This window comes from Schistocerca gregaria, chromosome 1, assembly GCF_023897955.1.
Source record: "Schistocerca gregaria isolate iqSchGreg1 chromosome 1, iqSchGreg1.2, whole genome shotgun sequence".
In the NCBI taxonomy this organism is placed as follows: domain Eukaryota; kingdom Metazoa; phylum Arthropoda; class Insecta; order Orthoptera; family Acrididae; genus Schistocerca; species Schistocerca gregaria.
In genome coordinates, this window is record NC_064920.1 from 646,782,249 (window position 1) to 646,807,688 (window position 25,440).

Sequence of the window (25,440 nt, forward strand, 5' to 3'; positions counted from 1 at the left end):
CAAATGAAGGAATCCACATTTATTTACACCGATGACTCAAAAACATCGTTTGGGATAGGAAGTGCCTATATTATTGACTTCATCCCAACGCGATTTCGGCTTCCCAAACAGTTTTCGGTTTATACTGCGGAGCTTTACGCTGTTCTCCAGGCTGTCCAATACATCCGTTGCCATCAGCGAATACAGTATGTTATCTGTTCAGATTCTCTCAGCTCTCTCCTCAGTCTCCAAGCTCTCTACCCTGTCCACCCTCTGGTCCACCAGATTCAGGACTGCCTACGCTTGCTCCACTTGGGGGCCATCTCTGTGGCGTTCCTCTGGATCCCAGGAGACATTGGTATCTGTGGAAATGAGGCGGCCGATATAGCGGCCAAGGCTGCGGTCTCTCTTCTTCGGCCAGCTATTCGCACGATTCCCTTCTCCGATCTACGGAGTGTTTCGTATCGTCGTGTTGTTCTTTTATGGCACGCACATTGGTCGACACTTCCCAATAATAAATTGCGGGACGTGAAAGCTCTTCCCTGTGCTTGGACCTCTTCCTCCCGAACGCGTCGTCGGGAGGAGGTAATTTTAACTAGACTCCGGATAGGGCACTGTCTTTTTAGCCACCGACAACTTTTAAGTGGCGATCCTCCGCCACTCTGTCCCCACTGCTCTCAGCTGTGGACGTTTAAGACACCTTTTGCTTGAGTGCCCCTATTTTACTCCGTTACGCGCCCGTGTCCTACTGTCGCATGATATATCTTCCATTTTAGCAGATGACACGCGCTCACCCGATCGCGTTCTCTAGTTTATTGGTGCCAGTGAGATGACGTCACTCATTTGAATCTCTTTTTGGGGACAACCAACCCTCTTCCATTGTGGTTTTTTAAGCTTTCCTTCTGTTTTTAGTTTCTCCAATTTTTTGGGTTTCGTTCCCATTGCTGCTGGTTTCCAGTTTCGTCTTTTTACCATTTCCTAAGTCACAGACCGGGCGCTCATGACCGTAGCAGTTTTGCGCCCTAAAACCATAACAAAAAAAAAACTTTATACCTTCGCACCCTCAAATTATTCGGTGTCTACGGAAGCGTGACTTTTTTTTAACAAAAATTCTTTATTAACACAATACAATCCAATACAATACGATATGAAGATACAAACAATCCACCACGATAATAATTAGTGGGTCTACATATCATACAACATAGTTCAGCACCATTATTACATTAAATTTTTTTCAACTGACATATCTATGAGCAAAGTTAATCTATTTTATTAATCTATTCTATTTCTAGCTAATCTACTCTGCAGCGATTACAGTTGTACCAGTTGTTACACCTCTGTTTTTATCCAGACCTTATCAGATCGAATAGCAGCCCAATATTTATTATTAACATGTACTGTGAACCTAATGGGACTGGTAATCGGAATTGACTGCTACGGAAGTTGTTACTTTCCAGTTCGTCCTGTTCAATACTATAATACTGAATGTGTGGTAATAAGGTACACCAACACAGTTTTACTAATTGCGAACTTATACTGTTCTCAAAACACAAAAAGGAGACAGCCACTGCCTTCGTCATACGTATCTAATTACGGCTAATCTCAGCACAGGCTTTCTTCATTTGCCATTGTCGTCACACGCTAATCCATCACTGCATCCAACACTGCAATCCAAGGTTAGGCCGGCGCGGTAGACGCGAAACTAAATATCGGCACTAGTAACGTCAGTGATCACTTTTACAAAGATACTTCACCACTTTCCCGGTATTTATTTATTGTTTATGGGTCTAACCACGGCGATAGTGACACCTTCCTCGGTTAAAAACCCTGTATTCCAATAATGGCCTCCACACACAGACCATTCCCGCCAACCGCTCTGGCGCACCTCGACACTCACTCTCGCCGTCACAATCGATTGTTCGCCCTATCGACCTGCGCCGAGTGCAAAGTTTATGTCTAAACCTACTATTGTGGCCTGCCCACCCAGCTAAAACCAATGAGCGTGCCTCTGGCACTGGGCTGGCCAAGTTGGTTTTTTCGCTGCAGTCCCTACTTTGTTAGTGTGGTTAGTGTTCTATTCTACCTAATACTACTACTAACTTCTAGTACATAAAGTAAGAGTGCAGTTGCCTTTGCCTGGAAGGTGATGCACCCGCTGTGTCCAGCAGCGCGGCGGATTCCGGTCATGTGGCGACTGACCAGTTCCCCACCAAGCGGTGTGGGTGGCTACATCTCAATCTATTCCAGGTTTATTGTTATTCATTTTGGTTCCTTTAAAATTCCCTCAAGGTCTTCTGTGATACCTCGTTTGCCAGAATGTTAAAGGACATTAAAGGTATCAGCACGTCGTATTAGGGCATAGGTATCGTTATTCGGTAATTGTGGTCTTAAGTCATGCTCCACATCATCGTATAACAAGCAGTCATAGAAGATGTGCTCAGGTGTACCGTCTTGAACGCCACAGTCACACGCTGGTGTAGCTCTTTTTCCAAACCGACGTAGGTATGTCCGGTATGGCCCAATTCCTGTGAGAAAGTGCAGTAATCCACCACTTGGCTCGAAGTAGGTCATCCCAAGTCGTTCCTTAATGTTAGGCAGCAGTTGGAAGACCCTTCTACCAGATTCTTCGTTTTCCCATGATAGTTGCCACAACTTCTCCCCCCTTCTTTCAACAGCACACTTGTCTCCTACCTGCACCCCCAAGATGTCCCTAGTCCTATATATCTTTTCTTTGGCACGCCAGTGCCACGCTGCCTGATCTCTTATTTTTATATCTAGTTAACATAATCCCATCAGCACCAATAGAGGCCCCCCCCCCCCCCCAGGAGTTGTTCTGTATGCTCTAACAAGATGCTGTTATGATGGCTCGTTGTGTTGTGGTTTCTATGTGGGATGTGTAGCTCCATTTTTCATCAATGATTACTCCTAGGTAACCTGCTTCGCGACGTCGGAGAACTGGTGTTCCATCTATTCTAACTGTGGGAATCTTGATCAGACTGCCTTTTAGAAGAAGATATCTTGACTTTTTCGGTGCAACCTTCATTTTCGCTTCTTGGCACCTCTCAGTTAGTATTGTTATTTCTCTTTCTACTTTTGGTTCTAGATCTTCTCGGCGACGTCCGCCAACCAACAGAAGGAGATTGTCAGCGTTGGCTATCACGTCTAACACTTCCTCGCTGAGTTGTAGTTTGTCCAATAACGGCTCTACATTAACGTCCCTAGCCCGTGATTTTCCCAATCTGAAGATGGTAGGTCGGTCTTTCGTAATCCTTCTTAATGAGTTGTCGTCGTTGTCTATTAATGATTTTTCCATTATGGCGGCTGTTTTTTGATCCTCTTTTGGAAGTAAACGTCAAGCAGCCGTTGCAATGCTTGCATTTCTACTACATACGGACACTGGCGGAAAATCTGTAATTTTGCAATAGTGTTGTAGAGTGGCTTGGAGCTCAAGGTGTCAGTTGGAGTCCTATACGAAAGTATGGGCCCTGTGGGGAGGAGGTGATATTTCAAGAGAGTGCACGTATCCTTGTAGAAGCTGAGATGGTTGTCCTATAGGTGCGTAGTGGAAGCGTGCTATTACAGACCAGAAAGACACGAGCTGATCACCCTCGGCAGGGTAGTGGTCTACTGGCTGTAGGATGCCTGTTTGTTGTCCAACGGTTCATCATGAAAACACAGTTGTTGAAACATTCATTCAGTGGTCAGCATAACTGTGACAGTCATGAGGACTCCTGGAGAAGCCAACGCCTACAGAACGTAAACTGTTCGCGGTCGGCGAGAAGGCGCTGTGGACAGTGAGCGGCTTGTCGTCTCTGGCCGCCCGTGACTCACTTGGCCAGTGGAGTGATGATGTCAGCTACTTAGCAAGGATGCTGACTCCAGCAGCGGGTGGCAGTCCGTGACGACGCCTACACAGGCGAGAGACGGTCACGCGACTGAGGACATGGCGCGCCAAAGCATGCCGAATCACGTCGTGGACACAGCATGGAGGCGTTGGCTCTCAGTAACGACTTCTGCCCGCGCAAGCGGAGGTGGCCAGCAGGCAGTATGACTGCACAGGGGCGCACAATAAGTAAAGCAACTCTGTTTTTCTGCAAACAGATTGGTTTTATTCACGATTCAAATACACTATATCATTCCCACTCTTTTGGCTACAAAATCCTATTTTTCACATAATCTCCGTTCAATGGGACTACCTTACGCCACCGTCCTTGGGGGGCCTGTATACCCTCACGGTAGCACTCTACTGGTCGACATCGCAGCCAAAGTCTTGCTGCATCAATAACCTCCCCATCATCCATGCAGAAGTGAGAAGTTCGTTTACAGTTTTGTGGCGATGAACACACTGCAGAGGTTACAACAGTGAGCGGCCGGCCGGCATGCGGGAGAAATGGTTCAAATGGCTCTAAGCACTATGGGACTTAACATCTGAGGTCATCAGTCCCCTAGACTTAGAACTACGTAAACCTAACTAACCTAAGGACATCACACACATATATCCATGCCCGAGGCAGGATTCGAACATGCGACCGTAGCAGCAGCGCGGTTCCGGACTGAAGCGCCGAGAACCGCTCGGCCACAGAAGCCAGCCATGCGGGAGATCGGACAGGTTTGTGCGACCTTCTTGCGATGATCACAGACGCCTCGCGTAGTGACTCATAGTGCTTTTGTTCACCGCCAGGTCTCTGCAGATATTATGCAGGCGCCTATGAGTATCTACGATGCACTGGTTTTCCACAAAAAGAAGCTCAGTAACAGCTCTCTGCTTAGAAGGCACCACCGTTACAGACGCCATTTCAAAGGCTACGTATAGCGCCACCACCATGAAACTACAGGAACTGAAACGGAAAGATTCCACGATGTCCCACAACCGATTCCGCATTTTTCAACAGAAATTGGCTGAGGAAAAAGTTTGTTGCATAACTTATTGAACGACTTCTTGTAATATAAATACAGAATGGTAATCACGACATCTTCATACCTGCAATAAATCTTAAGTTATTCGTGAGTATGTAGTGATAATTGAAAATTTGTGCCAGACTATGACTCCGCCTGGATTACCTACTTCGCGAGCAATTCCCTTAACCACTGCGATGTAACGTATGTGCTTCTCTAGTATGGTGAAGTCCGCTCCGTATATGATATGTCACCCGGTTACACGCATTTGTCAACTTTTATCTTCCAAAATATCTTTGGTCGTCGTTCTTGAAATTATTTATGGTAGTGGTCCTGCTATGAAGTGCTACTTTACCGTGCCGCTGGAATTTTTCGTCTTGTTGCGAGGTGTGGGTGCTAGAAGAGAGCTCTGATTTATTCAAGCTACTAAATGACGAATTCACTTTGTATGAAATCTTCTGTGTTTACAACAGTGTTAATATTCTGCAACCTAGATTACAACTGTCCGTGAACAGTCCTTTCCTAATGCGCATTACGACAATTGTACTAAAGGTTTTAAAATATTGGCATTTATATTATATTAAATATTAATGTTTCATGTAAAATATTAACATATATATCATATGAAACGTTAATGTCATCTGTATCTGTATGGACATGACATTTCAAAGGCGGAGACAGATTTCCTCTCCAACTATCTGACCGTTTTCGTTGTCGACTCCGTGGCCTCCAAGGCACCGACAGGCCGAGATGCCGAAAGAAAAAGCGCTCCGCCACAGCAGGTAGACAGGTTTATTCGCCGTCGCGCCAGGTTGATGTCCGGAGCAGACGTCTTTTATACGCCATCGGAACATATAGCAAAGCAGATCGCGTATAGTTAGATGTCCCACACCTATCAATCACGTTAAAGAACGTTTCCGGTATAGACGAACATCTTTCGTCGGCCTGAGTGGTCAGAAGTGTAACTTTTTATTCCATAGGAGAGACATGTTACACCACTACATGAGGCCACCTCCAGAACTGATTGTACCTTTCATTGTCACTGATGTTCACTTCTGCCAGAGATTCTCGCACAGGATGTGTAGAAACAACATCACAGGGGAAGAGAGTAGCTGGAGGATTATCACTTGCCATGTCATAAGGGACATATATTACACCCTTTGAAATTAAGGATGACGAGAATGGAATCAGTGAACATGTAAAGATGAAAAAGCAGGTCAAACGTATTGAACCTGCAGTGCATTGAATATGTCTCGTAAGTTAAAAATGTATTTGCCAATGTCAATGACATTCACCAACCTTGCTATCAAGTCTTCGAGTGAAGCACTAGTGTAACGATTAAATTCACAATATCCAGAGATTTATGGCTCTATGACATTTTCATTTGTTTGGAGAGTTGCATATGACAATTTCATTGACATTGACAATTACATACCCAGCCGAGGTCCCCTGTCCGTGATTGACCATCAGAGGTTAAAAATGCATACCAGGTCGAGAATAGAACTCGTTCTTCCCGCTTTTCACCATGTGTTTTCCAAATCGTTGTTTGTCACATTTGTGGTTAATTGGCGCCATGCAGACTGTAACGTTGTGCAGTATTACTTAAATCCTTCAACTGTATAGCCTATTGCGTCTTCTTCACGGGATGATTCGTGGCTGTTCGCGTGAATATACTTTCTCACCTCACATTCATTGGGCAGAGCATGACCTTACTTGAGAGCTTAGCCTTTAACTGGCCATGATTGGCTGGAACTACGAAACGGAGACTCCACTGCAGATTAAAAAGACATCCCGTGGCGTCTGCTGGTAGAGGAAATTGCTGGCCTGAGCAGAAATACGTCCATTGCTCAGTATATCTATTTTTAATACACTGTAATTCTACGTTAATTAGAAGTCTCTGCGTTTGTGGCTTGTGTTCAGACGATAAAGTCGAACGGAACAGTAGTATATGTGAGTGTTCTCAGTGTATAGCAGGACAATTGTGATTGTATCAGCAACCGTGAGAAGTGTTGCCTCATGGTTTGAAGCTGTGGATTATATTCTTGGCATCGCTTAGAAATTACGTACGTGCTACTCGAAGGTAGTTCTGCACTTTGCTATAACAGACTGACAGGGCCAAATTATCGTGATTTTCTGCGAGAGGGTCTCAGCTTTAGAAAACTTTGACGAGTTTGCCTAATCAATACATATCTCCCAGAAAGATCCATGTGAACTGTTACAGGGTGACATTTATTGAGCAATATGAAAAAACAAAACGTAAATTACTTATAAACTACGGCGTGCCACAACATGTAAACGTCACTACAGGTATTCAGAATTAGGTTATGACACGTTCGATGTGACTTCCGTCATTGGCGATGATATGGCAGACGAACAGCGAAATTCTGACCCATTGAAGGGTAGGAACATCGATGCTGTCGATGACCTTCTGAATCGCTGTTTTCAGTTCAGCATTGGTTTCGGTGTTATTGCCGTACACCTTGTCTTTAATATAGCCCCAGAAAAAGCAGTCGCACGTGTTCACAGAGGGCGACTTGGCGGTCAATCGAGGCCCAAGCCAGTGGGCTGTGGGTACCATAGAGCCAGGATGCCGTTCCCAAAGTACACTCTCCTGCATCAGTGGAGTCGAGCTCCGTCTTGCATGAACCACATCTTATCGAAATCAGGATCACTTTGGGCAACGGAGATGAAACCAACTTCCAAAGCCTTCACGTACCGTTCGGTAGTCACCATCCGTGACTGGAAAAATGTTCAAATATGTGTGAATTCCTAAGGGACCAAACGTCTGTGGTCATCGGTCTCTAGACTTACACACTACTTAAATTAACTTATGCTAAGGAGAAAACACACACCCATGCCCGAGGGAGGACTCGAACCTCCGACGGGGGGAGCCGCGCAAACCCTGGCACGGCGCTCTAGACCGCGCAGCTATCCCGCGCGGGCCGTGACTGGACACTGCATACCACTTAGTTACCCATTGAGGGTGAAAAGACTTTTCCATCGTGAAATGTGGATTCTCAGTCCCCCAAATGCGCCAGTTTTTCTTATTCACGAACCCATCCAAATGAAAGTGGGCTTCGTCTCTAAACCAAACCACACTCACGTCAAAATCTCACTGTGGACAGTAGTGTTGGCGAAATATAACCGCTGTTCCATGGCTATTGGGCTTAATGGCTGATGGTTTTGAGTTTTGTATGGGAAGGGATGCAGGTCTTCAACAACAATTTATCGCAGTGTGTCCCGGTTGATTCCCACCTGTTGTGCAGCTCGTCCAATCGATTTCCAGGGGCAGTTTGGACGACCGACAGTGCCAACACTGTCATCACGAACGCTACCCGTTCTCTCAAACTTGCGAATCAAATTCTTGATTGTTAGCACACTTGGACCTGTTGTCTTCACCTTGAACTCGGTCGCAAACTTCCTTCGAGCCACAGTCGGGCTGTTATTGTTCTCACTGTAGGCCTTGACAAGTGCTACATGCTCAGTCACGCCGTACCGTGGCATTTTCACGTGAAAATGGCCGACAACAAGCAGGCATGTGTGAATATGCACATGCGCATACTAATTGCCATCATGCCTTGCGGCCAGCCGTGCAGTTTGAACGTCCTAAGACAAACCGTTCAGAAGTTACGAGGATTTTATTTCGCATAGTGCAATAATTGTCACCCTGTGTGGTGTTACAAGAAGCCATACTTTCACGTCCATTGAGATTTTGTACGTGTAACTCATCGTCACAGTCTGTCGGGAAGTTTCCTTTATTGAGTACGATCAGTTTCATAGTCAAAGATTCAACCCCGAAAGATAGAAATGTTTGCTCTTTACATCGCTCCCTTGTTACAAAGAAACCTCCCCATCGCACACCCCTCAGATTTAGTTATAAGTTGGCACAGTGGATAGGCCTTGAAAAACTGAACACAGATCAATCGAGAAAACAGAAGAAGTGGTGTGGAACTATGAAAAAATAAGCAAAATATACAAACTGAGTAGTCCAATGCGCAACATCAAGGACAGTCTGAGCTCAGGAGCGCCGTGGTCCCGTGGTTAGCGTGAGCAGCTGCGGAACAAAAGATCCTTGGTTGAAGTCTTCCCTCGAGTGAAAAGTTGACTTTCTTTATTTTCGCAAAGTTATGATCTGTCCCTTCGTTCATTGACGTCTCTGTTCACTGTAATAATTTTAGTGTCTGTGTTTTGCGACCGCAACGCAAAACCGTGCGATTAGTAGACGAATGGACGTGCCTCCCCAATGGGAACCGGAAACATTTGATCGCAATGTCATAGGTCAGCCGATTCCTCCACAGGAAAACACGTCTGATATATTCTATACAACACTGGTGACGGCATGTGCGTCACATGACAGGAATATGTTGTCGACCCACCTAACTTGTACACTTGGCGTATGGGTAAAAAGGTTCTTCTACCTTGCCCGATTTAGATTTTCTTGTGGATGTGATAATCACTCCCAAAAAAGTGATGAAAACAGAAGAGTTTGTCACATAAACTGCAACAAATGAATGCAACCGTTTCACAGTCGCACAGTTTTCCCTGCGCTCTGTCGAAACATATGTTTTTAAGGTTTTCAAATTATTCCGTGTGTAGACCGTCAGTTACCTTACATCAGACGGACAGATAGTAATTGTCTGAAAACATAAAATTAAACTTTTCACTCGAGGGAAGACTTGAACCAGATGGGAAGGGGAAATCTTTTGTGGGAATTATTATTTATTTATTTATTTTTATTTACTGTTTCAATACATTCTTAATTTGGTTTTACTTTATACCACAACAAAAATAAATGTATCTAGCACCGCATCGTGCTCTCAGTAAAGAAAACACTATCTCGGGCACGTTCCTACACCGAGGGAATGTATATGGGGAAACGTAAAAAAAGTGCTGCACACATTATGCAGAAGGGTGTGTCGCTACTCTCCTTACACTTCATCATCCAGGTACGTATTCACGTATGTCATGTTATTCCATCGAGAATCTAACTTAGTCTTGTCAGCTCACTCAGTGGGTGTCTTCTCCTACCTGTCGATGATCCAGCTGCGTGGAGGGTCGCGTAGGGCACTCCCTAAGTAATAAGAAAAATACTGTCTGTATTTTGGGTTCCGTACGATCTTGCAATGACGTTCTTATAGGTAGTTCCACAAGTCTCTGTTAAGTCCCATAGTGCTCACAGCCCTTTGAACCAAGTTCCAAAAGTCTAATACATCTTTCGGTCCATCGAAAATATGTAGCGTACCGCATGCACACGGATCCACGTGACACCGTTGGCCTTGGCGCGCTGGAAATACTGTTGATCCGGAAATAGTAGAATCCGAGATGTAATTTGTTCCGGAGGACCTCTCGTTCCGCAGCTGCTTACGCTAACCACGGGACCACAGCGCTCCTGAGCTCACACCACCTTATGTTGCCTATCTTGCGCATGGACTACTCAGTTTGTATATTTTGCTAATTTTTTGTCATAGTTGCACACAACTTCTTCCTGAAACTTCCTGGCAGATTAAAACTGTGTGCCCGACCGAGACTCGAACTCGGGACCTTTGCCTTTCGCGGGCAAGTGCTCTACCAACCGAGCTACCGAAGCACGACTCACGTCCGGTACTCACAGCTTTACTTCTGCCAGTATCCGTCTCCTACCTTCTAAACTTTACAGAAGCTCTTCTGCGAACCTTGCAGAACTAGCACTCCTGAAAGAAAGGATACTGCGGAGGCATGGCTTAGCCACAGCCTGGGGGATGTTTCCAGAATGAGATTTTCAGTCTGCAGCGGAGTGTGCGCTGATATGAAACTTCCTGGCAGATTAAAACTGTGTGCCCGACCGAGACTCGAACCGGGACCTTTGCCTTTCGCGGGAAAGTGCTCTACCAACTGAGCTACCGAAGCACGACTCACGTCCGGTACTCACAGCTTTACTTCTGCCAGTATCCGTCTCCTACCTTCCAAACTTTACAGAAGCTCTTCTGCGAACCTTGCAGAACTAGCACTCCTGAAAGAAAGGATACTGCGGAGACATGGCTTAGCCACAGCCTGGGGGATGTTTCCAGAATGAGATTTTCACTCTGCAGCGGAGTGTGCGCTGATACGAAACTTCCTGGCAGATTAAAACTGTGTGCCCGACCGAGACTCGAACTCGGTCCCGAGTTCGAGACTCGAACTCGGTCCCGAGTTCGAGTCTCGGTCGGGCACACAGTTTTAATCTGCCAGGAAGTTTCATATCAGCGCACACTCCGCTGCAGACTGAAAATCTCATTCTGGAAACTTCTTCCTATTTTCTCGATTGACCTGTGTTCAGTTTTTCAAGGCCTATCCACTGTGCCAAATTGTAACTAAATCTGAGGGGGGAGGGGGTGCGATGGGGAGGTTCCCTTGTTAGGAACTCCACAGCCTTTTCCGAATGATGTGGGACGAGTGTGCCCGTGCGCGGCTGCAGGTGGTGGCTACGGACGGGCCCGGGCTGTCGGACACGCTGGAGCTGCGCATCCGCGTGGCGGACGTGAACGACCACGCGCCGCAGTTCGAGCGGCCGTGGTACCGCTTCGAGGTGGCCGAGTGGAACTCGTCTGCGGAGCGCGAGGTGGGGCGGGTGCGCGCGCGCGACCTGGACCACGGCGACAACGCGCGCCTCGCCTACCACCTGCTGCCCGGCGGCGGCCAACGCGGCCAGGAGCTGGCTCTGCCCTTCCGGCTGGGCGCCGACGACGGCGTGCTGACCGCGACGCGGCCGCTGGACCGCGAGCAGCGCGAGGTGTACGCCTTCAAGGTGCGCGCCGTCGACCTGGCGCCGCCGCCGCTCCGACGCTCCGCCACCGTCGACGTCCAGGTCAGTGAGGCCAGCTGCAGCAGCTCACGCAACAAATTAGGCGCAGTGAGGGTTGGAGCAGTGCAGTAACCAGAGCGTGGTAGCCCGGTCACCATTTCCGTGAGGCGCAGTTCTGTGACAGACGACAGAAATGTTTAAGGGAAAATGAAAAGAGGAAAAGGGAGGGCAAAAGAGGAAGGCGAAAAGAAGGTAGTAAAACAAGTGGGTAGAACTAAAACTGCAGCAACAGTTCCGTAAGCACCATCTCTCCTTGGTGAGGACACATTTCTTCTTTTAGAGTACTGTATGGCGACACTGTCCTTATGTCAAGTGAGTCAAAGCAACGGCAGTGTTTTTGTGCGTTTGTTGTTCAGTCGGTTGCGCCTTTAATTGACCAACACTGTAAATGGGATAGCGGTATTTTTCTAAATCTCACTCTACGAAGGTGAGTCAAATGAAAACCTTAAATACTTTTTTAAATATTATTTATTGTGCAGAAGCGTTACAAAGCTGTATCACGTTTCAACATAATCTCCCCCACGCTCAATGCAGATCCTCCAGCGCTTACAAAGTGCATAAATTCCTTCAGAAAAAATTTATTTTGGTATTCTGCGCAACCACTCATGCACTGCGTGGCGTACCTCTTTATCAGAACGGAACTTCTTTCCTCCCATTGCGTCTTTGAGTGGTCCAAACATATGGAAATCACTTGGGGCAAGGTCTGGTGAGTATGGTGGATGAGGAAGACACTCAAAATGCAGGTCTGTGATTGTTGCAACTGTTGTACGGGCAGTGTGGGTCCTTGCATTGTCATGTTGCAAAAGGACACCTGCTGACAGCAATACCCGTCGCTTTGACTTGATTTCAGGCCGCAGATGACTTTTTAGGAGATGTGTGTACGATGCACTGGTGACAGTGGTCCCTCTAGGCAAAATGACGCCTTTTTCGTCCCAAAAGAGAGTCAGCATAGCTTTACCTGCTGATGGTTCTGTTCAAAGCTCCTTTGGTTTTGGTGATGAGGAATGGCACCAGTCCTTGCTCGCTCTCTTCGTTTCCGGTTGGGGGAATTGAACCCATGTTTCGTCCCCAAAAACGATTATTGCAAGGAAGCCGTCACCTTCTCGTTCAAAGCGCCGAAGAAATTCTTCACAAGCATCAACACGTCGTTCTCTTATTTCAGGAGTCAGCTGCCATGGCACAGATCTTGGAGACACTTCGTGAAACTGGAGCACATCATGGACAGTGTGGTGTGCTGACCCATGACTAATCTGTAAACATGCAGCAATGTCATTCAGTGTTACTCGGCGGTTTTCCTTCACTCTAGCTTCAACTGCTGCAATGTTCTGTGGAGTCACAACTCGTTGTGCCAGACCTGGACGAGGAGCATCTTCCACTGAACTCACACCATTTGCGAACTTTCTACTCCATTCATAAACTTGCTGCTGTGACAAACATGCATCACCGTACTGAACCTTCATTCATCGATGAATTTCAATAGGTTTCACACCTTCACTACGCAAAAACCGAATAACAGAACGCTGTTCTTCCCTGGTGCAAGTCGCAAATGGAGCGGCAATCTTTATACTGGTAATGCGATGGTATGTCTGCATCTGCACTATGCTGCCACCTACAGGCCATTCTGCAAGGTATTTGTAGCACGCTTACCAACTTACAGGATAACGGTGCGAAATTTCGACTTGTTATTACAAATTTAAGGTTTTCATTTGACTCACCCTCTTATATTTTGAACTCTATCAAACGAAAAGAATTGCTGAAAAATAGGAGGAAATAAAAGGGTAACGTCGATAGGGAATGGTACGTCCCCCGGGCGCCAGTGATTCAACTTGCGCCACTGAATCAGATACTGGCATTGTGAAGGAGAAATTTTTCTCTATAATACATAAACGTACTTCCGTACTAAAGTGTTCTGCCTACAGCGAGATGTATACATCGATAGCCTGTCTACAAAATGTGTTGCGCTCGGCAGAAACATCGTTTGAAGTTAATTCCACCGGTAAGTAGGCCAGTACAGTGGGGATAATTATAGCCAAGGCCAACTGGCTAACCTTGCCGTGGACATTACTCAGCTGAAACCTGCAAATCATGAAACAATTCCTCTCCACATTTTGCACAAATAAAATTAGGAATGCCAAAAAAGAAAAAGGAAAAAAAACGAACGTTAGCACGAAATGGAACTGCAGACACAAATAATAAACACTAAGCACTGCGATACTGCGATTCGGTGATGAATACCAAATACATAAACTGGCGGAATTAAGGCTGTGAGGACGGGGCGTGAGTCGTGCTTGGGTAGCTTACTTCGTAGAGCACTTGCCCGCGAAAGGCAAAGGTCCCGAGTTCGAGTCTCGGTCCGGCACACAGCTTTAATCTGCCAGGAAGTTTCGTATCAGTGCACACTCCGCTGTAGAGTGAAAATTTCATTCTAGTACCAAATACGTAGTTGGTTCCTATGAAATAATTCTCTACACACGGTCTTACCATTAACCTGTTAAAATGCTGTTAGACTTCCAATGATAACAATACAATTGTCTTAGAAAAGTTTTCAGTTTGATTTCAATCGTCCGTTCTTGAACTCCCACTTTGTTGTGTCAGCTTCTAAATTTGCCACTGTATCACATTCATTCACGCTCTACGTATGATCAGTGTCAACTAGAGCAGCTGATCAACACTCTTTGGTGAGTCAGCACTAACATTGGAGCTTCTCTGTAGACTCACTGGTCACTGAATGGCTTCTAGCCATCTTCACTGTATGGGCCACATTTGCAGCAACCAGAATTACTGCTGATAGTGTGTTCCTCAATGAAAACGACATACACTGGTACACACTCTATCAGTATCCCCTCTTAAGTTACTGTGCCTGAATTTTATTATTAGGTCACACATCGCATTAAATACCAGTGGTTTTCGAATGTGAGTATAGACAATTACAGAAACATATATTGACTCATTTCACCTTTCCTGTTCGTCACAAGCGCACAACTCATTCTCAGCATGAGAAATTAGACGATATAGAACCAATATACAAGTATTTTATTGTTCACATACACTAACTGAGTAGTTAATCTCATACAAGCCCACTGAAATGGCCTTCCTTGACTACGTTTCCAGACAAAAAAACTTTTCGCTTCCCTTCATTCCATTTTCTGTTTCAGTCCCATCCATTAATGTGTACTTTGACTCTATTTACAGACTGTTCTATTCTCCTGCTTCTGAAATTTGTTTCTTTTACTCTCAGATATACAGGGTGGTCCATTGATAGTGACCGGGCCAAATATCTCACGAAATAAGCGTCAAACGAAAAAACGACAAAGAATGAAACTTGTCTAGCTTGTAGGGGGAAACTAGATAGCGCTATGGTGGCCCGCTATATGGCGCTGCCGTAAGTTAAACAGATATCAACTGCCTTTTTTAAAGTAGGAACCACCATTTTTATTATATACTCGTGTAGTACGTAAATAAATATTAGCAGATTGTGTTTCTTCATATTAATGCAGGTGAACTTATAAAGATTACATACACAAAACGTATCCGCAAGTTCAGCGGCAAACATTCAGCGCTTGCTGAGTGTTGTATGTTAAGTGTTACAATGTAATGAACCCGTAGTCTATGTTTGTATTGAATAGAGTCTTCTGAAGTAAGAACTTGATCATAAATTGTAAAAGAAAATCACATTACAGGGCCTTTATTATGAAGCTGATATCCAATAATGCGAGTCGGTATTACACTTACTCGCTGTGCTGTGCCGTTATTCTCCATCCGATAGAGCCAGAGCGTTAACTAGGGAAAGAAATTGAACTACTCTGCAATATACAATTGGACACCAAGGATATCGAAACTTTGTTGGTCAATCCACCCTAATCAGGCAATTGCTGTTGAGCGTAAGGGCCGGGTCACATAAGCAACATTCACAGTTTACAACAACAACACTGTTGTTAAACTTTTCTTTAGGGAATAAAATTTTACCTTTAAACTTTTTGTGTTTAGGTAAGTTAGCAAAGAATCCTTACAATCATGGGCAAGCGCCCTATTCAAACAACATTAATCTTTAAATAGACATTAAGTGATTCGCAAGTAAATTAAATTCTGTACACAGTAAAGCTCGCAAAAAGACTACAGTAATGAGATAAAGTTTAACCAATCATGGATATCATAAGTGTTTTTACAATAAAATACAACCAGATACACCACTTCGTGACAGATTTTCAAAACAGGTGACGTCACAAAGGCACGGGCTAATTCAACTAGCAGAGGGGGGGGGGGGGGGCGGTACTGGACCCAGACCAGAGGCGGCTACACCCAGAAACAACAGCAAGCGGGCCAGCTGGACAGGGTGCCGCACACGGTACACTACAACACACTGGAGAAAAGGTCATGGAGCCCGTGCTACTGCACAATTTCAGAGAAAGGGGGGGGGGGCTGAAAACGGAAAACATTAATTCCACAAACATAAATAACTACGATGTATAAAGTAATATCCTATTTCGCGAACATTAAAATAAAATAGTCAAGGGTGAATCAGTAACAAATGGCCTTGACGTAATCTTAATTGACGAGGACGAATAGCATAATACGAACTCAGCTTAGAAATTTAGACTACACTAGTAGGTTAGCATATGCTCACTGAAACTAGGGGGCTCATTTAAATTACCCCTTAACAGGATACTGATAAACTTAAACAGCCAAGTAAGACTACCATTTCACTGTTTACGAGTGAACAAGTAATGCAATTAGGTAACACAGAACGTGCAGATTCAATGTTAAGCCTGTGTTTTGAACCAACTATAACAACGTCCACACAGGAAAAATATTACAGTTTCACCATACTGGCTTTGCCGTCCGTCACTCCAAATTAACACACCTCGCTTGATGATGATGTCTCCGAGGAGCGTAGCGGACGATGCGGGAGATCCGCACCGCTGTACTAGGCAAGGTCCTAGTGGAGGTGGTTTGCCATTGCCTTCCTCCGACCGTAATAGGGATGAATCATTATGATGAAGACGACACTCACCCAGTCATCTCGAGGCAGGAAAAATCTCTGGTGCCGGCGGGAATCGAACCCGGGACCCCGTGCTCAGGAAGCGAGAACGCTACCGCGAGACCACGAACTACGGACACACTTCGCTTACCCAGGCTATATCGCATCACAAAATCCAGATAAACGTTTAGCCAAACACAATAACACGTGTTTACTTAAACAGCACTAAACAGAGGGGACCTTTTGGTTGGCAAGACAACAGTTTCCAGTCTTGGTGCCTATACTTGGGAAGCAAGGATCAGTATAATATGCGCACCAAAAACATGACAAGCAATTCTCACCAAATCTTTTCTGTAATCCTTTACAGATCCAAATCAGGGCCGCACGATTCGATTCGGATGATTTGGCCGAGTCCAATTCCCGCACTACAAGCCAGGTTCGGTCCTGCAAACGTGTCGAACACGCCACAACTTCTGCGTCGTGCCCCTGCCTGCTCAACCACGCTGGCCTCCGATTCTCACGCGCCGCGCGGCTCTCCGGCTGTCCCTCTCTAGCGCCACACGCCCGTCGCGGCCAAAAGCCAACTCAAACGGCCGAGCCCAAAGATCATACAATGCCGACCCGATCGATCAATCGATACGAGCCGGCACGGATCAGGAACATCCAGCAAACTATAGTGATCATAATCGGAAAAGTTTTCATTGGGGTTCCGGCTCACCTATATTCATACAGTCGTCAGGATGCGAAAGACCTCGTATTTCTGGCCGCTACCGCTGTTTGGTAGACTTGGAATAGTGGCGAGTTGTTTACTTCAAGACTCGGCACACAGCTAGGAGAATTTTGAGGAGACAGGGTGATAGAGCTTTCTGTGCCGGTGCCGCAGGTGGTGGTGTTGGACGTGAACGACAACGCGCCCGCGTTCGAGAGCTTCTCGGCCATCGAGACGGACGCGTCGGGGCGGCCGCTGCCCGTGTACCGCGCCTCGGTGCCCGAGTCGGCGGCCGCGGGGCAGGAGGTGCTGCGGCTGGCCGCCAGGGACCCGGACGCGGGCCGCAACGCGCTGCTGCTCTTCTCGCTGCTGGACGCCGCCCCCACGCCGCCTCCCGGCGCGCGCCGGCGCCCGCTGCTGCCGCCGCCCCCGCCGCCGCCCCTCGCCGTCGACCCGCGCTCCGGCGTCGTCACACTGTCCGGAGGCGGCGCCGCGCTCGACGCCGAGCGTTCACCCGTCATCAGCGCCAGGGTCGTCGCCGCCGACCTGGGCTCGCCCAGCCTCAGCGCCACTGCCCTCATACAGGTAGGCCGTCGTATTTTCAGAGGGTTGTGCCCCACAGCTCGTGTATAAAGAACGTCACGATTTACAGCCAAGAGCTGCTGACTAATTTTCTTTACAGAACAGCCAGTTTCGGTCCACGAACCGTCATCAGTTTCATAAAAGCATTCATATTATGTGGCCTAGTACATTGTTGTAAATGCTTTTATGAACAGGATGACGGTTTTTGGACTGAACCCACTTGTTCAACAGAGAAATTTTACCAGCAAAATCTTGGTGGTAAATCAAGACGTTCTTCAAAGCAGAATCGATCTGACAATTGGACAGTCCCTGTTTGATATGTGCTTTATTTCACAGAACCACTCTAGTTCGTTCCAGTCTTTAAATACTGGTGACGGCTATCGTCTGTGAGTCTTTATTGGTCATCTGCTTCCTTCACAATCCATACAAATTATAAAAATGGATGGACGTGTGTATGTGTGCATGTATGCGCGTATGTAGGTGTGTTCCACATCTCTGTCTACGACACTGGCCCACATATCACTTACTGTCTGGCAACAATCACTGTGGGGTAAGAACCATCGACCCGTCAAAGGGGTGCCAGTGGGGGTGTAAATTAGTATGCTCCATGACGCGAGAATACACGTACTTTAGTCATCCAGCATTTGAGAATGAGAACACTTGCAGACTTTTTTTTTTGGTTCATTAGTCTACTGACTGGTTTGATGCGGCCCGCCACGAATTCCTCCGCTGTGCTAACCTCTTCATCTCTGAGTAGCACTTGCAACCTACGTCCTCAATTATTTGCTTGACGTATTCCAATCTCTGTCTTCCTCTACAGTTTTTGCCCTCTACAGCTCCCTCTAGTACCATGGAAGTCATTCCCTCATGTCTTAGCAGATGTCCTATCATCCTGTCTCTTCTCCTTATCAGTGTTTTCCACATATTCCTTTCCTCTCCGATTCTGCGTAGAACCTCCTCATTCCTTACCTTATCAGTCCACCTAATTTTCAACATTCGTCTATAGCACCACATCTCAAATGCTTCGATTCTCTTCTGTTCCGGTTACGTGTGTATGTGTGCATGTATGCACATGTATTACAATAAACTTTATACATTATTTCAAATCTTTACGAAGCTTCTTCTCGATGACGACTTCCACAAAATGAAAGGAAAAAAGTTTCTCGCTCACTAAATTATCGCTGTTCATGCTGTAAAAAGTGATGCATAACGTTTTCACTTAATACTTCTTTACTACTAACTGTATTCGCGACGCATTTTGCAGACAGTATTCACGTGTACCACTGAATGTACCTGGAAAATTATATCATTGTGCAGCCATGGTACAGAAAATACGTATCCGTAAACATTGAGCAGCGTGGAAATGAAAGTGCAGGGCGAAATTCGCAAGACATACTGGTGAAATATGTGTACAATACGCTAAATATGCTTGAAAAATGTTTGACATGTACGTATTCTGGCAGAGAAATGGGCAAAAAGCTCACCCTAAACACAATGACATGATTTAAAGCAAATTTTGTGTATATATTAGTTACAAAATGGAAATAAATACTGCAGAAGTAGCATCCTCCTGTTGGAGGGGGGGGGGGAGGAGGAGTGTGATAACGCGGAAGAGACGGGAGGACGAAGAGATGGACAGGCAGCGAGGGGAGGACGAAATAGGCAGAGACAAGAGGATGAGGAGATGGACAGAGACAGTGGAAGGGGAAATGGTCAGAGAGAGGAGGAGACGGTCTAGTAGAAGATTGGAATAAGTACATACGCGGACAATGCCGGGTACCCAAATTTTATTATAATATTCTTCCAAGTTATTCTCTTCTGCTTCTCCTTCAACCCTACTTCCCAACACCCTCCTAAGTTACTATTAAAAGGCAGTATCGTCACCCTTCATAAACCGATGTATGCAGTGCTTTTCTGAGAAAAAGGCTTCTTTTAGGTGGTATCATTCAGTATGTCACTGGTGGGTCATCATTACTGATTACGTTCTGATTGTCTATAGTGCTGGAACATAAATGTTATCGAACTTTCCGGATAGCCCTTACAGATCTGTGACGAGGATATCGATCACGGTATCATTACATATTTTCACCTGCGACCTATGAAGTCCGTGTAGTTGTAGCCGACTTGATAAGTTTAAGGTGCTATCTGACAATGTGTGGTCTCGTGTCAGCCAGTGGCTTGAGCCGGACGGAGACTGCATGCGATGATTAATAGGCTGGTGAAATTTGCATTGGGATACCATTCTGAGCCCGTACAACGAATGCCTTTTTGCATCTTTACCTCTGTATTTTTGTCATCGTGTACAGAATTCATTAATCGTTGCCTCTGTATCTTGTGCTGCGATGACGCTAATGCGTCCAATTGTATTTTCCATTGTCGTGATGTGGCTTCTCTAAACAGTTCGATGGACAGTTCCAACAGAGCGATCCATAATAGCCTCCCTCAACACTGTGCGACACGAAGCACATCTTCATTGCTAGTGATCTTGATGATGACGCATTAATCTCACTTCCTCGGTGTGACGGTCTCGATCTGGTTAACAATACATAGCTGTATGTGGGTGAAGCTACACTATGTGATCAAAAGTATCCGGAAACCTGGCTGAAAATGACTTACAAGTTCGTGGCACCCTCCTTTGGTAATACTGCAGTTCAGTATGGTGTTGACCGACCCTTCGCCTTGATGACAGCTTTCACTCCCGCAGGCGTATGTTCAGTCAGCTGCTGGAAGGTCTCTTGAGGAATGGCAGCCCATTCTTCACGGAGTGCTGCACTGAGTGGAGGTATCGATGTCGTTCGGTGAGGTCTAGCACAACGTCGCGTTCCAAAACATCCCAAAGGTTGTCTGTAGGTTTCAGGTCTGGACTCAGTGCAGGCTAGTGCATTGAAGGGATGTTCTTGTCGTGTAACGACTCTACCACAAGACTTGGATTACGAACAGGTGCTCGATCTTGTTGAAAGATGCTATCGCTATCCCTGAGCTACTCTTCAACAGTGGGAAGCAAGAAGGTTCTTAAACCATCAATGTAGGTCTGTACTGTGATAGTGCCACGTAAAACAACAAGGGGTGCAAGCCTCCTCCATGGAAAACACTACCACACCATAACAATACCGCCTCCAAATTATAATGTTGGCACTACACACGCTGGCAGATGGCGTTCGCTGGGTATTCGCCATACCCACACCCTGCCATCGGATCGCCACATTGTGTACCGTGATTTATCACTCCACACAACGTATTTCCACTGTTCAATCGTCCAATGTTTACGCTTCTTACACCAAGCGAAGCACCGTTTGGCATTTACCGGCGTGATGCGTGGCTTATGAGCAACCGCTCAACCATGAAATCCAAGTTTTCTCGCCTGCACCTAATTGTCATAATACTTGCAGTGAATCCTGATGCAGTTTGGAATTCCTATGTGATGGTCTGGATAGATGTTTGCCTATTACACATTGCGACCCTCTTCAACTGTCGGCGCTCTCTGTCAGTCAACAGGCGAGTAAGGCCTGTACGCTTTTGTGCTGTACGTGTCTCTTCACGTTTCCACTCCACTATCACATCGGAAACAGTGGACCTAGGGATGTTTAGGAATGTGGAAATTTCGACTACAGGCGTATGACACAAGCGACACGCAATTACCTGATTGCGTTGGAAGGCTGTGAGTTCCGCTTAGTGCCCAATTCTGCTCACTCACGATGTCTAATGACTATTGAGATCACTGATATGGATTACCTGGTAGTAGGTGACAGCACAATGCACCTAATATGAAAAACGTGTGTGGAATAATCGGGTCTACTGCCGGATGTTTGTGTCGCTCTGGCACAATACTTGGGCCACGTAACTCGTTGCCTTCTTCAGGTACTACCAGAGACTGCCGTATTGGAAGATCTTGTCCAGATCCTCCAATACGGCAGTCTCAGGTGGCACCTGAACAAGGCAACGAGTTACGTGGCCGAATTATTGTGCCAGAGCAGCACAAACATCCGGTAGTAGACCCGATTATTCCACATGTCAAGATCTTGCGGGAAAGCCTGAAGAGTTACATCTGAAAAACGTATGTTTTTGGGGGTGTCCGGATACTTTAGATCACATAGTGTATTTCCATGTCTGTTCACTGTGTCTACGGACAATCTCTAAGGCTATGTAAGCTTTCGTGGCCGTTGTCATTAAATTTAAAATGTTGTGGGTTGTTGGGCCTCCTAATATTTCCTTCTAAAATAATGTTTCCGTGTTCACTACTGCTAGAAGAATATTCTAGCAATAGTGAACACCGAAACATACCGAGGAAGATCGGAGTAGAGGGGTCGAATCGTCGATTATTTTAGAAGGAAATATGACGCGGTCTAACAACCCAGAAGATTTTAACTTTAATGCATGCTGGAAAACAAGAGATCCGAAATACACGTTTTTAACTTGTAGCTGACTCAGTGTGGACGTCAGCGTTAACGTTATAGACGTGTGTGTTGGTGTGTGTGACAGGTGGAGGTGCAGCCGGAGCCGGAAGGGCCGTCGGCGCGGCAGGCGGTGTTCTCGCCTCGGTACCTGGAGGTGTCTGTGGAGGAGAACTGCGAGACGCCGGTGGTGGTGGCTGCGCTGAACGTGTCGGCGCCGTACCGCGGCCTGCCGCTCAACCTGAGCGTGGCGCCGTCGCGGCACGCCGCCTGGTTCGCCATCGGCCGCGACAACAGCTCGCTGCTGCTGGTGGCCAGCCCGGACCGCGAGGCCACGCCGCGCCTCGAGGCCACCGTGCGCGCCACCTACAGCCGCCGCGGCCGCCTCGTGCTGCTCTACCCGCCAGACCTCGGAGACCTGGGTGAGCCCTCCGCCCCCTTCTAGGCAACCTCTCGTCGAACTTCTCTGCTCAACAGCCCCAATACTGACATTCATATATTATACTACTGGCCATTAAAATTGCTACACCAAGAAGAAATGCAGATGATAAACGGGTATTCATTGAACAAATATATTACACTAGAACTGGCATGTTATTACATTTTCACGCAATTTGGGTGCATAGATCCTGAGAAATCAGTACCTAGAACAACCACCTCCTGCCGTAATAACGGCCTTGATGCGTCTGGGCATTGAGTCAAACAGACCTTGGAAGCCCATGCAGCTTCAACACGATACCGCAGTTCATCAAGAGTAGTGACTGGCGTATTGTGACGGGCCACTTGCTCGGCCACCATTGACCAGACGTTTTCAGTTGCTGAGAGATCTAGAGAATCTGCTGGCCAGGGCAGCAGTTGAACATTTTATGTATCCAGAAAGGCCCGAACAAGACCTGCAACATACGGTCGTGCGTTATCCTGTTGAAATATAGTGTTTCGCAGGGATCGAATGAAGGGTAGTGCCACGGGTCGTAACACATCTAAAATGTAACGTCCACTGTTCAGAGCCCCGTCAATGTGAACAAGAGGTGACCGAAACGTGTAAGCAGTGGCACCCCATACCATCACACCGGGTGATACGCCAGTATCGCGATGACGAATACACGCTTCCAATGTGCGATGTCGCCAAACACGGATGCGACCATCATGATGCTGTAAACAGAACCTGGATTCATCCGAAAAAAATGACGTTATGTCATTCGTGCATCCAGGTTCGTCGTTGAGTACACAATCGCAGGCGCTCCCATCTGTGATGCAGCGTCAGGGGTAACCGCAGCCATGGTCACCGTGCTGATAGTCCATGGCGCTGCAAAAGTCGTCGAACTGTTCGTGCAGATGGTTGTTGTCTTGCAAACGTCCCCATCTGTTGACTCAGGGATCGAGACGTGGTTGCACGATGCGTTACGGCCATGCGGATAAGATGCCTGTCATCTCGACTGCTAGGGAAATGAGGCCGCTGGGAGCCAGCGCGGCGTTCCGTATTACCCTCCTGAACCCACCGCTTCCATATTCTGCTAACAGTCATTGGATCTCGACCAACGCGAGCAGCAATGTCGCGATACGATAAACCGCAATCGAAATAGACTATAATCCGACCATTTATCAAAGTCCTTACACGAGGCATCACAGCAACGTTTCATCTGGCAACGCCGGTTAACTGCTGTTTGTGTATGAGAAATCGGTTGGAAACTTTCGTCATGTCAGCACATTGTATGTGTTGCCATCGTCGCAACTTTGTGTGAATCCTCTGAAAAGCTTATTATTTGCATATCACAGCATCTTCTTCCTGCCGGTTAAGTTTTCCGTCTGTAGCACGTCATCTTCGTGGTGTAGCAATTTAATGGCCAGTAGTGTATTAATTGGTAACGCACATAAATTGTTACGTTGCAAGTCCGCTACAGACTAGCTATAGTAATGGCGCCGTAAGGTGTCTGCCGGTCCCCAAGTACTGACTGTTAAAAGCAGCCATCACTCGTAACACTTCGTGTCGAGTGCTCTCTGTTTCAGTTTACTGTTACACTCAGCGCATTCACGGATCCGCGTTACTTTCGTTTGAAATTCACCATAGCAGCTCACTCGCGTACGTTACTGGTTATCAGTAGTGGAAGACGAGGAATGAAACATCCCCGCTCTCACATCCCGCAGTGGCCTCGCCAGTTACGCTTCTGTCCCTAATGTAAAGCGGCAATCTTTACTTAACACATCACCGAATCCAGAAACGTCAATGAATATGAAACACATCGTAAAATATTACTGTTTGCGTAAGAATTTTTCTTCGTTACTGAACAGTAACACAATACGTTTAAGAAGCTCCTCTTAACCCTTTCAGACAATGTGGCTCTAGGATTTTTTTCATTTCGTGGCATATGAACAGTAGCTTCATCTCCAGCTACGCCTCCAGCAGATGCTGCCCCACAGAGGCTGCAGCTGGAAATCCTTCACTTGTTTCAAATCTTACGAGTAACACGAGCAATAACTCAGAAGAGATAGATAACATTCCATCAGAATTTCTAAAATCATTAAGGGAAGTAGCAACAAAACAACTGTTCACTTTCGTCTGTAGAATGCATGAGTCTGGTGTCATAGCATCCGTAAGACAAGGATGTAGCCTTTCGCCCCTGCTGTTCAATCTGTACATCGAGGAAGCAATGATGTAAATAAAAGAAAGGCTCAGGAGTGGAAATAAAATTCAAGATGAAAGGATACCAATGATTCGATTCGCTGATGACATCGCTATCTTGAGTGAAAGTGAAGAAGAATTACATGATCTGCTGAACAGAATGAAGAGTCTAATGACTTCAGAGTATAGATTGAGAGTAAATAGAAGAAAGACGAAGGTAAAGAGAAGTAGTAGAAATGAGAAAGCGTGAAACTTAACATCAGGATTGATGGTCACGAAGTAGATGAAGTAAAGGAATTCTACTATCTAGGCAGTAAATTAACTTATGACGAACGGAGGAAGGAGGACATCAAAAGCAGACTAACAATGGCAAAAAGGGCATTCCTAGCCAAGTGAAGTCTACTAATACCAAATATCGGCCTTAATTTTGGGAAAAAATTTCTGAGAATCTACGTCTCGAGT

General features: G+C 46.3%; 1 protein-coding gene across 2 annotated transcripts in view; it reads left to right on the forward strand.

The window, feature by feature from the left end:
- The window catches only part of LOC126361083 (cadherin-89D), a 380,910-nt gene that overhangs the window by 323,672 nt on the left and 31,798 nt on the right, over positions 1-25,440 (forward strand). For both annotated transcript variants that reach the window (XM_050007764.1, XM_050007765.1), the window contains exons 16-18: positions 11,312-11,701; positions 17,560-17,970; positions 22,447-22,780. In XM_050007764.1, the coding sequence (XP_049863721.1) occupies positions 11,312-11,701; positions 17,560-17,970; positions 22,447-22,780 (1,135 nt within the window). The remainder of the gene's footprint in view (positions 1-11,311; positions 11,702-17,559; positions 17,971-22,446; positions 22,781-25,440) is intronic.